The sequence below is a fragment of the Micropterus dolomieu genome, linkage group LG08 (genome assembly GCF_021292245.1).
Source record: "Micropterus dolomieu isolate WLL.071019.BEF.003 ecotype Adirondacks linkage group LG08, ASM2129224v1, whole genome shotgun sequence".
In the NCBI taxonomy this organism is placed as follows: Eukaryota; Metazoa; Chordata; class Actinopteri; order Centrarchiformes; family Centrarchidae; genus Micropterus; species Micropterus dolomieu.
In genome coordinates, this window is record NC_060157.1 from 18,271,730 (window position 1) to 18,284,308 (window position 12,579).

The window sequence follows — 12,579 nt, forward strand, 5'->3', positions numbered from 1 at the left end:
GGGGGGGGGGGGGGGTAAAGTAGAGAGGAAGAGAATAAGGGATGCATATCAGCATAGTCTTGCTGCAGCAGCTGTGACGTTGGTCAATGCAGCGCGACGAAGCCTGTGATGTCATTAATGCAGCACACCACCAAGGTTATTCTGCATAAACCAACATTTAACACCTCACACAATGCAGGGACAGTGGGGCACAAACCCTACCCCCACCACTTACTCCTCTCCTATCCTTTCCCTCCAAGTCTCCTCTCTCCCACTTTCCCAAGATGCACTGGGCCTGTCAGAGCCAGACACTAATCCATGCCCTTGACGAATGCATCTTATAATAAGTAGTGGCAGGCAATTTTAGGCATTTCCACACTGTAAATAATGCAGCATGAGAGAGGGAGACAGATAGAAACAGGGGGAGAAGGTTGCAGGAGGAGAGACAGGCAGCGAAAGAGAGAGGCACAGAAGGGAAGATCAAATGGGACGAATGAATGATGGCAAAATGATGCGTGAAATGAGGGGAGAACGGGGTGGGAGCAGGAAGGCAGAACTGGATCCTTTGAAGACAAATACATTGATCATGACATGACATGGTAAGCCCCCATCACTTTCTTTGACCTAAGCAACCCAATCAACTCACAGATGGCAGATAAAGATGGAGAAATGTCAACATCAAGGGCAAAATAATCTTTTTTTCCCACACTATAAAAATGAGGCGGGGAATGCAGCACAGGATTCTTCAAAGTGTTTCTTACTGTATTATTTTCATCCATGAAATATTCATCCAGACTTGACATTATGTAAAGGGAACCATGTGGGTGGGGAGTCATTCTATGGTGATATGGAGGACATTTTTTCACCAGACAGTATATACTACACACAGGCTGCTGCAAGTTTGACATTGCTGATATACTGCAGTGTGTGCTTATTTTCTCTTTCGTACACTGGAAGTGAAAGTGACAATGACAGGACATCACCTGTTGTTACCGCTCACACATGTGCACAAATAAACATGACATGAGCTTCAGTGGGGGAACAAATGCTCATGAAACCTAAACCTATGCATTCACATTTAGTGTTCTTTCTTCATGTTATATATACGATAGTTTTGGAAAATCATACTTGTTTATGCATCTTACAGTAACTGGAGTTTGTCTAAACTCTTTTGCATGTTAACTGATTATTTTGTATACTCTTTTTTAGTTTGTGTTATCTTGGTCTGTTTATGTTGTTTGTGTTTATTGATAAATACAATGTATTGTGCTCTACATAAGCTTTCCATTCAGAAATGCTTCGCCATGACAACACACAGTCTTGTGTTTGCTTTGATGGCAAAAATATAGCAGATTCTGGACATACTGGGTGCTTCTCTTGTAACTTTGCTCCATGTCTTTTCCTTTTAACTGTCATTATTAAAACAACATTTTAAACATTAAGTTAAATATTTAAATTCTTCCCTGATTTACTGTAAATCCTAACTTTATCCAACAGGACCTATCTTTATGAAAGAAATCTCTTTTTGACCGCTAGCTGTGGGGCTCAAAGTATTTCATCATATAAACATCTCTGTAACTGTTTCCTGTGCCTATGAATATATACAGCAGATAACTCTGCAAAGAGTAAGCTGAAGATTACAGCCCTGCACCTCCCTGACCACATGGAAACCATGATTGTAGATCTGAAGAGTATATATAGCACCGGTCAACTCCTTAATGTTGTGTATTGTGGATGGATGTACGCCCTGCTGGCCGTACACCAATCTGCACCACTGAATAGGGAGAATCACAGCCAAATTATAGACTGCACACATGACATTTGGCGCTGATGTTGTCATGTGTCTATCCTATTCGTTTACAGCAAAAAGAAAATACTGAGAATGGGTTGGCACCACTACACGTAAAATGCTTCCATATGATTTTTGTTTTTGTAAATTTGTCATCAGTCATGTATGCAAGTTGCCCATGGGTGTAATGTGCCATTAAACTCCCATTATGAGTTTAGATATAAACTACACCATATGGACAAACAGATGAAACTGCTGTTAAAATGAATTTACAGAATTATGCCAAAGCATGAAAAAAACAACCCACTGCAGTTCATTCTAAAGAGACTCCTACTTCATGCTAATGTGAATTTCCATATGTTCAAGATCTTAATCAAGCTTTGTCAGCTTTGATGGGCAAGAGAAAACCTCTGAAAAATCCTATTTTGCAGCACCTCTTGAGACTGAGATTTTTGTTTCTGCAAACTCTACACTGCAACTGACACAAATAAAATTCCAACGGGGTCACAACTGTCAAAACATAAACAAATGTACCACATCCTCTGCATGTTTTTTTTTTTTTATGGTCCTGTACCTCTGAGTTGAAGCGGATCTGGCAGACATTACACGAGATGACTGGCCGCTTGGTCTTGATCAGTGGAACTCCAAAGGTATGGTTGATAACGGCCTTCTGCACTGGGTCCATCTGATAGAGACAATGAGAGGGGAAGAGACAGATAGAGTTTTTAATTTTTATTTTATTTTTGCCTTTATTTGAAAGCACAGCTGAAGAGAGAGACAGGAAACGTGGGAGAGAGAGACAGGATGACATGCAGCAAAGGGCCGCAGCCTAGAACTGAACTCTGGCCACTGAGGGAAGGACTTTAGCCTTGTACATGGTACGTGTGCTCTACCAGGTGAACTGTACAAATCTGTGAGCTATAATTCACACTCAGTTACCACTACTACAGTTCTGTTCTCCAGAAGTCCCGGTGCAACAGGTCAGTCCATAATAATTATGTAAGGGGTAAATAATCTATGCCCTCTACTACAGATTGAAGGCCTCTGGAGAAGAGAGGCCTAAGAGACAAAATGTAGATGTCTAAATATGCGGGGTGGATAAAGTACACAGACAAGAGTTTTTACAGTGTCTATTCAGTGTCTACTGTATGTCTGTGTTGATTCTCAGAAATAAGTGGTCAACAGTGTTGACAGTGTGTTGCTACAACTGAGACACCTGTTGCATCCTACCCAAGCTTAGGCTTCTGACCCTGACCAGGTTGTAGCTTCATACTGTCCCTGTGTTAATTGTTTCAGCTGGTATGTCCATCATCTACGTGGTGTTAAGCACCTCGTATAAATTTAACTGACTCGCTTTAGAATCTCTCCAGTGCATTGTGGCTAATCTGCCCAATTAAACTTTGTCCCAGATACAAAAGACCCTGCCTGTATGGCAGAGCTCCATTCCAATTATTTATGTGTGTTTGAAGCTGAATTTATCTAGCGATCATTGTTGATTGACCTTAGCATTAACCTGGAGTTAATGGCTGGTGTGGATATCCACCACAGACAATTGTCTGGCACCATGTCTAGAGCTAAAGCTGGCAAAATTTGTATGATGTTGTGGCACCGTATAGGTACGCAAAAGGAATGAAGATAAACAAAAGTCCTGGCCTGAAGGACAAAATGGATATGATGATGTGTGTTTTCAATTCATAAGACAGTGAGGGAATGTTCCAGAGAGTCCTCCAAGTCTGATGCAAGCCTGTTGGTTTGGAGAGCCAGACAGACTCTAAATGACTCAATTTGGCTCATCACCACGTTTAATTTGACTAATCACAAAGCTTCCCTTTAAGCTATCTTGCACCCAGAGCCATACACAAATCTAACACACAAAGAGCTCAAGACCCTGGCCTGAGGAGTGACCTGAGAGAAAAAAGCAGCTGAATTGAATTTTCTCATAACTCAAGCACAAACAATTAGAATTTCTGTACGGTGCTTGTTACTTGGCAACTCCAAAGAAACAGGGTAAACAGAGAAAAAAAGACATGGGGAGGAGTCCTGAGACATTTAGCTGGGTGACAGGACTGTACAGAAGCACACCATCTGGAAGAGCGAATGAGTGAGAAAGTGGGAGAGGAACATGAATTGGGACAGATATACAGAGGGGGTGGGGGGCAGAAAGAGAGGGGGAGAAAGAGGCCCAGGCCGGACATCCTCACATTGCACATTCTTATCTCATTTGGCTCTTTCCCTTACTCCAACTCCATGACTGCTTCTATTTCTCTGAAAGCTGAAAGCAACCTCTACTGCTGCTTTTCCTTTTAATTCAGATGGATGAAAGAAGAAGGGGGGGGGGGGTACAGATATTGAGCAAAGACGTTGACAATACCTGTCTGAGCAACTGCATGAATAGCTAAGCAGTGACAATGCATTAGCCTGCTGAAGACAACTCAGTTTTTTAATCAAATGTTTCAAACTCTTGCCCAATGTTACCCTAACTCCCACATAACAAGCAAGCATAACTGAAGAGTTGCATGTTAAATCCTGCACATAGGTTTCCAAGCTGTAACCGATCATCATCCCGCTGAACAGGCTTGGAGTAACTGTACACATGAATCATGGGCTTCTCCCCAGCCAGTCAGTGCTGTACTCTGGGTGTGGGTCAGCTATGGTCCATCCAGTTGATTCAGCTGTTAAAAACACTGTTCAGCTGCCAACAAGCCTTTTTGGAAAGCAGCTCACATGGCCTGTTACCCAAATGCTGTCTAAAACATGTCCTTGTGAAATAGGAGCAGAGCATTGTGATGTAACTGAGGAGGGATTTTCCAAAAGTCACCCAGTCGCTTTGAACAATTTTTAGAAAATCGGGAATTGTATTTCAAACTGGCACTAATAGTTAGTAATTAAATAAGTAAATAATATATATCGTCATCTTGAGTGAGTTTTGAAAACTTTCATATCAGTTCCAGTATGGAGCTGTTTGAACGGTGAGAGAGCTCTGGCAGAAATAAGTAAACCACACAGACCATTAACTTTAGCATCACTCAGCGATCACATCAACAGCTTCACAGGGCCTTAAGAACCAAACACCTTAATGCCTTTTGTTAACACAGAGCTTCTTCTGTGGAGAAACAAGCCCGAAGAGCAACCAAGCATCTCCCTGCACAACGGTATGCACCTAAACTCACCAACATCTTCTTTTGTGGACTTTTCAGTTCTTCATCCTTTCTTTGTTTCTCTTTGTCTTCTTCTTTTGTGCTTGATCAATTCCCTGCAACAAAATGTTTGGAAGGGTTGTTCCCTTCAGGAGCGCACTGCTCTCTGACTCTCGGTGGGACTGCTCTGGCATTCACAGTAAAGTCTGCACTGTGCCAGATAAAAACAGCCTTTGAAGCTCTAAGTTCTGCAGTACTTTTGAGTTGTGCCCAGTTTAATACACAGTTGGGTAAACAACAACAAAAAAAACTGCAAGAAGCTCTGAGCATTTAGGTACTCACCTTCCTCTCCTCTGTGTCTGTAGAAGCCTGGAGCTGCATTGGTCCTCCTGTGTGTGTGCTGCTGGCCGAGGTGTGTGTCTGGGTCTCTGCATGTACGAGACTGAGAGTGTGTGGTGCACCTTCCTCACTCATTCAGCCCCCTAGTTGGTTGTCAATGCTGAATACAAACGGACTCACTAAAAAAATAAGGCTTGTACCTAGTGATGCATTGCCAGCTAAGATTTCTTTGTTTTTTCTCTTTTGGCACACTTTCTGCTTCTCTTTGAAATGCTTTAAGAAAAGAAGTCAGTGTGTGTTGTAAGGATTTTCTCAAATCTCTCCCTATCGCTCTTTTTTTCACTGACACATCACATTACAAGTGCCTGTCCCTGTTGTTCAGTCTCCCTCTCCTCTGCTCTCAGATGCTTTCTCTCTCTCTGCATCACACTTCCCTGTAGTGCGTTTCCCCCACTCTGCTTTCCAGTTTTCTCCTCCCCTTCTTGCTCTCTCTCTCTCCCGCTTCTTCGCGCATACTTGATCTGCCCAGATGCAGCCAGGATTGTGTGTCCTACTCTTCTCCTGCTCAACTCCCCCCCTTCTTCCCCAAGTTCACACCATCTATCAAATGTCATCATCAGCCACTGGAGCTTTTGCCCGAAACACCAATTCCCAACCAAACCACACATGAATACAAACTCCCACACAATGGTCTCGGTCCCTGGTTTCTTGTGGTTTGAAGACACATGTAACGCCTTTCAGCCATCAGTAACTATTTTGATTGATTAGTTTCAGTATGAAAACTGTGGAGGCAACAGGTATTGAGAAACGTCAGTCAGTTAGTCTGGGGAAAATTAGTGCTGTGAATAAAAGTGTGAGGACCTGTGCTGTTCGAGAATTGTTCAGGAAGAGAGTGGGGGAAAAAAGAAACGAAGAGAGGACGGACAGCAGGTGAGATTCAACAAGTCTGCACGTGGCTTTGCATGATTGGACACCTTCATCAAAAATTCCTGACTCTGCAGCCTGAGCAAGTCCACAATAGGCCAGGCAGTTCTGTTGGAGGTGTGTGAGTGTGCGTCTATATCAGGACCAGCTGCTGCAGATAAATAATTCAGCCTCGTCACTGTCTAGTGGCACATTGGGTGAGACAGGCAGGTGGAGGACAAATCACATTAGAGGACCATTAAAGCTGTATATGGCTTTAGGAGAGGCCATTCCTCTACTATGGGGCTAATAACCCTCAATGTGAGCCTCATTAAGACTGTACAAACTCAGTGTGGATCACTTATTAAGAGAGGGCGATAGAATAACTAGCTGCCAGCTTAGTGCAGTGACATTTTTCAGTGTTATTGCTGCTATAATGCTGTGTCTTTATTGAGGTATTGTGCATATCTGTATTTATCACAGTGTGTTAGTGCTGATGGACACCAGGAGGCATATAAGACACTGGGAATGGTATCTTTAATGTGAAATAGTTCTTGTTCACCCTCCATTCATGCAGTTATATGAAAGAGATGAGACTTGAGCATAGTCATTCTTTGATTGTTTAAACATTCTTCTGCCTAAAAGCCCAACAAGCCATAGAATATAGTCAGTGATGTAAAATCAACTGCCAGCACTTACTCTATTACTCAACTACACATCACTGACTTAAACATGAAAAAACATCTTTGGGAAAGCTGATGGCCATGACTTCCACTGTAGGAAACAATCAAGGCAGATCCTTCATTAGCAAAGTTGTGTATTTTATTTTTGCATTTTTACTACACATGCTACAGATAAAACAACTGAGACTGTGCACTATACTGTACCTCAGGCATCACATGCTCTTCCCCAAAGACCTTTCAGTCAACTATCTACTGTACTATGAGAGTAAGTGGGTCAGTCAGTCATTTCTCCAATGTTTTTATTGCGGGGCAGTAAAACCATCTTTCCATGTGTATGTGCCAGTGTGCAGTGGAGCGATAAGGTCAGAAGCCTCTCCTATGGCCCCATCTCCTGGCCACAGGGCTGCAAAACACCACATCAGGGCCGGCTCGCAGTCATCAGCGGCAACAGCTATTAACATTCAAAGCATCCCTGTGGACCTTCGGACGTAGTTAATGTTCTTAAGTGGAGAATGGGTAGCAGGGGGATGTTACAGAATGAGGGAGGGAGAGAATCAGAGGGAGTGTTCCAGGGGCAGTGAGATAGAAAGAAAAAAGAACAAGCAAGGGTGATTTCAGGGCTGTGCTAGGAGACGTAAGAGTGGAAACTGAGTGCCTGCATCATTTCAGTATCTCTATTAATCCATGTCTGCTGGGTGCACTGCAGTTTTAACATCAGTGCGAATGCTTCCACTTACGTCATGGCGCATGGAGGGCTGTTAAAATGTGTTTAACAGTGTCTGGACTCGTGTTACTATCCCTGCAGTGGCGTACGTGGTCAAAGCGTGTGCCAGATAGTGACAGGAGACTTCTACGTCATCCGCTTGCAGAGAATAGCTCTGCTGCAGACGTTGTCCAATAGCAGCATTTCCGCACATACAGTACAAACTAAGTACATACATACTGATTTTACATATTGCTGACGAGAAATGTGCCAAATGGAGTCTGGAGGAGCACGCAGCACATTATGCTGAGTTGGTGAAATGCTAAATGTCTCCATGGTATAATCTAACTGATAAGATGTTAGACAGGGCCTGGGGAAACAGGAAGATCCCTCTCTGTTAAAATAAATACCACATCAAACAAACTGTGGTGTTTGAAGTGAACGGCTATAAAGATGGCCTGGGACATGAAAAAATACAACATGCATTCTTGATGTGGGTATATCGGCACCTCAAGAATTTAAAGACACACTTTAAAGCCACTTAACGCATTAGGTTACACATGGCAGCAATAACATTAAAACTACATGTGAAAGCATTATCACGGTAAATACACAGACGTCACCAATCTTCCCAAATTTTGTGGAGAAACAGGTCCCCTTTGTGGGTTTTCGTGACTGCAGTGGGTGGGTTAAAAGACTACAGTATGTGTTTGTTTGTGTCATCATCAATTCTCACCGTGTTGAAGTTGTGGAAGAGGCTCATGCTATGCGGAGGAGGGGGCGTCTCCATGGGGAACTGCAGGAAGGGCTTCATGTCCAGGTGGGGCTGGAGCATCGTGGGCGTCCGTAAGAATGTTGGCACCGCCGCCCCGGCCCGGTTTATGCCTCCTACACACAGAAAGAGACAAACATACATAAACATACATGCCGCTTTCTTATAACTTGTGTATAAAACACAATTAGCAGTTTCCATGTTAGTTGTGACAATTAAGAGAATTACTTGCAATAAATGTCTCTTTGGTAATATAAATGAGAGAGACAGGGAGAAAATAATTGTGTAGCTTCTTACAGATTGCATGCCATTGAATTACAAATTGCATAATTGTACTACAAAATAAATATTTCTCCGCTGACAAAGCTATGTGGAACCCCAGAGGAACGTGCAATGTCTAAACTGCAAGAAAATGCAGCATTTGGGCTGTTAAGACCATGATTGTATATAAAAAGGTTAAGACCCTCAAATGATTGCTGTGGACAGACATTCTGGTTTTCCTGACAAGCTGACAAGACTATAGTGCCAAAGTGCAGCGCATCAATGCTGCAAAACGGAGGGTTTTGTGGGCTTTGTGGAATTCAAATCACTAAAGCATTTCATCACACTAAAAAAACTCTCATCAAATGAAGCAGGAATGCCACAGAGAAGAAAAGAATGCCACAGAAGCAGTGGGGGATTCCTCTTATCCACCTGCCTTCGAGTCTCCTCTCTTCTCCTCTCCTGGGAGATATCTGCAGCTTGATGATAATGAGTTTCATCTCAGTGTGTGTTGCTTTATGCCACCCTGACTTGTGTGCTACAGTTGGATCACTTGGTTGTGTCTAATTATGGAATGAATGAATCATAGACTCTGATTCCTCTACTCATGTCTGACACATGCTCCCTGACTTGGACTGCATCCAACATGCTGTTTGAGTAGATTTTCACTGGAGTTGAAAAACACTTACAAACACCACTGCAAGTGTACTCTACATACAGACACACACACACATACACAAACCTGATCACTAATCAATGTTTTTGTCAATGTTTAATTCTCCTTTAAAAGCATGCAAGGCTGCCATAATGATACACAGCTCCATATTCTCTGCATTGCTCCCATCTGCCTTCTCTTCTTCTCCTCCTTATCCCCCCTCGTCTCCTCTTTAACCTCTGTCAAGGATGATAGTGATGGGGCCCACACAGCAAAAGTCAGCCTCAGCAAGCTCTTAGATTAAGCCTCTTAATATCCGCAACTGGATTTCTGTGGCTTTCAAATTCCGACGAGACTTAAAGCTCTGCTGCTCTCCTTTTTGGGATTGCTCTAAGCTACTCTCTCGCTCCGTTACTTGCTGTCCCTCGCTCTGCTTCCTACTGCTATTTGTTACCTGCCTCCACATTTTCACATGGTAATTTGTGCTTTATTTGGCACCTCCGCATTTTCATAGAGCTTTATGTCAACTGAATGTGATCAGAGAAAATATTATGGCTGGCGAACGGAGGAATTTAGCGTTAGCAGACGCATTCTCCAAAGTTTGGATTAGAGAGAGCGGGAGGGAAAGAGATGGAGAGAGATTGACTTTGTCAGACTGAGTGAAAGTGCTGTCTCAGCTGGCGCCCAGCTGCCTTCTGCTGCGCATCTGTGGGCCTCGAGGTGGAGAGAGCTGCATCATTACCTCCAGTTGGGCATTTAAGTTTCTTCAACGGAACAAACGACAGATAAACACATGCACACGCGTATGAATACACAAACCCATGCGCACACACGCAACTATTCTTACACCACGAGAAACAAGTTTCACGTGCCTGTTGGTTTTCTAGCCGGTGGACTGCATTCATCTCATCTGAATCAGCCCTTGTAAACTCTTTACTGTTACACAAAAACATTTGTGTTGAGTCTCAGTATGAATATTGAAAACTAATGTGTTGTTCCAAATTAGAAAATCTTTCTTTTTAAATGTGCACACATTTCTCAGATTAACTTCCAGTTTCCTCAGTCAGTGTGTTAGGTTGAGCTCCTCCTAGATGCTGTTTGTTGTGATGAGAGAGGATGGGAGGCCCTGTAGCTACTCTCTCCTCCACCTCTACCTCAATGACTGATGAAGGCAGCTCCTCCTCTGGGGCTGCACCACTAACAACTTGACTAATACACTGCCTCTCGACTGCATTTCTCATGACATTATACCGCATGTTGATACATGGCCTTCATGTCTGTAGCTCTTTGTACAGGCATGTGAGCGTGTGTGTTTTGCTTGAAAGAAGCAATGCTCTGTTAGCACAGTAGTAATGTTTGCAGCTCCCCAGTGAGTCTGCACTTGAACATGGAGACTGTTACTGGCAGTGGGTCAGCCAGCCTCTGGCAGACAGACAAAGGGATTGGCTGACTTGGGAACAGAACGTGTCTCTGCAGCAGCAGGAGGAGCTGAAATCTTAAGAAGTGAATGAAGCTGAGGACCAGAAAGGAAAGAGAGGAGCAGTCGTCCTTGGAGCAACGACAGAGCTTGTCCCATTAGGGACTCTGTGTGAATGTGTATGAGTCTGTGGAAGCATGTGTGTTTGTCAGTGTGCATAAATCAGAGTGTGACTGCTTTCTTCTCCGACTGTATAATTACCCCATTAATTTAAATCTCTCTTTGGGGACCTTTTCACAGTTTAAATCAAACAAAGCACTGTATGGCACAGAAGTGTGCCTATGTGACCTGCGCAAGTATTCGCGCATATATGTGTTTGTGCAGTGTGTTTGCATAAGGGAATGTTTGTACTTGTACCCACCAGGCTCTACTGTGCACAAAATCTTGGATTAGAGCTAGAGCTAATTAAATTATGAATTGTGTTAAGTGTTTCTTATTGCAGGAAAAACTATTTTGAAACAACAGAACAAGACAACAGGACACAATGAAAACCACAGCCAATGTTCACACTGCATCGTGACTGTACACTGTATCACATCAAGACTAGTGCTGAATGGATTCATTGATTAATAAACAGATAATTGACTGACACAATGGTTTGATAATTTATTAAAAAACAAAATGCCAAATGCCAAAATCTCTTGATCTAGCTTCTCAAATAGGAGGATTTGTTGCTTTTCTCTCTCTAAAATAATTAATCAACAATCAATATTGAAACAACTGTAAGCTGCAGCCCTTAGTAAAGCTAAAGCTAATTACTGCATGTGGAAGTGAAAGGACAAAACTGTGTCTTTACTCTGTGTATTACCATTTTGCTTCCCTCTGTTCTCCGTATTGGCTATTGGAGCCTGATATATGTGTGAGACAGAGTGACAGACAGGTCAGTCTGGAATAGCTGAGAGGACTCAGCCAGTGATTTGGATGTTGTTAAACCCTCTGACATGCCAGGAATTCTATTGGCCTGCGGGACACTACCAGAGGTCTTGGTGTTGCAGCCAGTGGCTTGCTTGAAATGTGAATGCGCTTGAGTTTTTGGGGTTCTATCTTTGATAGGGACATTTTGAGTTTTTGCTGAGAATTTGATCTAGGTTTAGATTATGGTTAGAGTAAGGGTTTGGGTAAGGCATTGTAATGGTTGGCGTTGACAGCCAGGACAGAGAGACAAAGGACAAAACATGCTCTCTGCAGGTGGATGCAGAGGGGAAAGAGTTAAAGATGAAAACTGGTGCAATATAGACAGGGTGTAGGGGGGAAAGAAGCAGGGTTAAAATTAGAGAGCAGGCAGACGAGAGATCAAAGGGGAGCGCAACTGATTCTCCTATTTGGAATAATTCGCCAGCCTGCGTGGTCCTGATAAATCTGCTATAGGCCACATCTCCGCCTCCACTGGGGAAATACGTATATACACACAAATCATTGCACTCCAATCCTTTTCCATGTGACTCATTTTAATTCCCTAACTTTGTGAGTGTGTGGGGGGACAAATAACACAAAAGTGAAGTGCAAATAAAAGATTGAGAATTTAAACATTTTCATATGTGTTTCCTCTGCCTGTTTACCTCCTCATGCTATAATCATAGTTTGATGCAATATCATGATGATGGTGAAAACAAAAGCTCAGAAACTATTCCAAACTAATGTGAAACAAAATTTAAGTAAAAATATGATGTTTAAAGTGGTTTCACATGATGATTTTCACATAAACAGCAATATACTGTTTCTAAATATTATTTGATCAATACTATGTAAGGTTGTTATACTCATGCAGGGTTGTGTTCACTCCAGTGAATGTCTAATTCTAGAAAATAAAGCTGATAGAGGAAGAATCTTATGAAATTCGCCATCCAATGTTTTCCTTGTCAATGCTGCAAGACAAAAAGC

General features: G+C 42.7%; 1 protein-coding gene across 5 annotated transcripts in view; it reads right to left on the minus strand.

The window, feature by feature from the left end:
* The window catches only part of znf385a (zinc finger protein 385A), a 57,350-nt gene that overhangs the window by 13,986 nt on the left and 30,785 nt on the right, over positions 1-12,579 (minus strand). For 4 of the 5 annotated variants that reach the window (XM_046057403.1, XM_046057402.1, XM_046057406.1 and 1 more), the window contains exons 2-3: positions 8,270-8,421; positions 2,343-2,453 (exon numbers count right to left, since the gene is read on the minus strand). In XM_046057403.1, the coding sequence (XP_045913359.1) occupies positions 2,343-2,453; positions 8,270-8,421 (263 nt within the window). Of the gene's footprint in view, positions 1-2,342; positions 2,454-5,247; positions 5,607-8,269; positions 8,422-12,579 lie in introns of those variants that run through there. The other variant, XM_046057404.1, reaches the window with a different exon arrangement.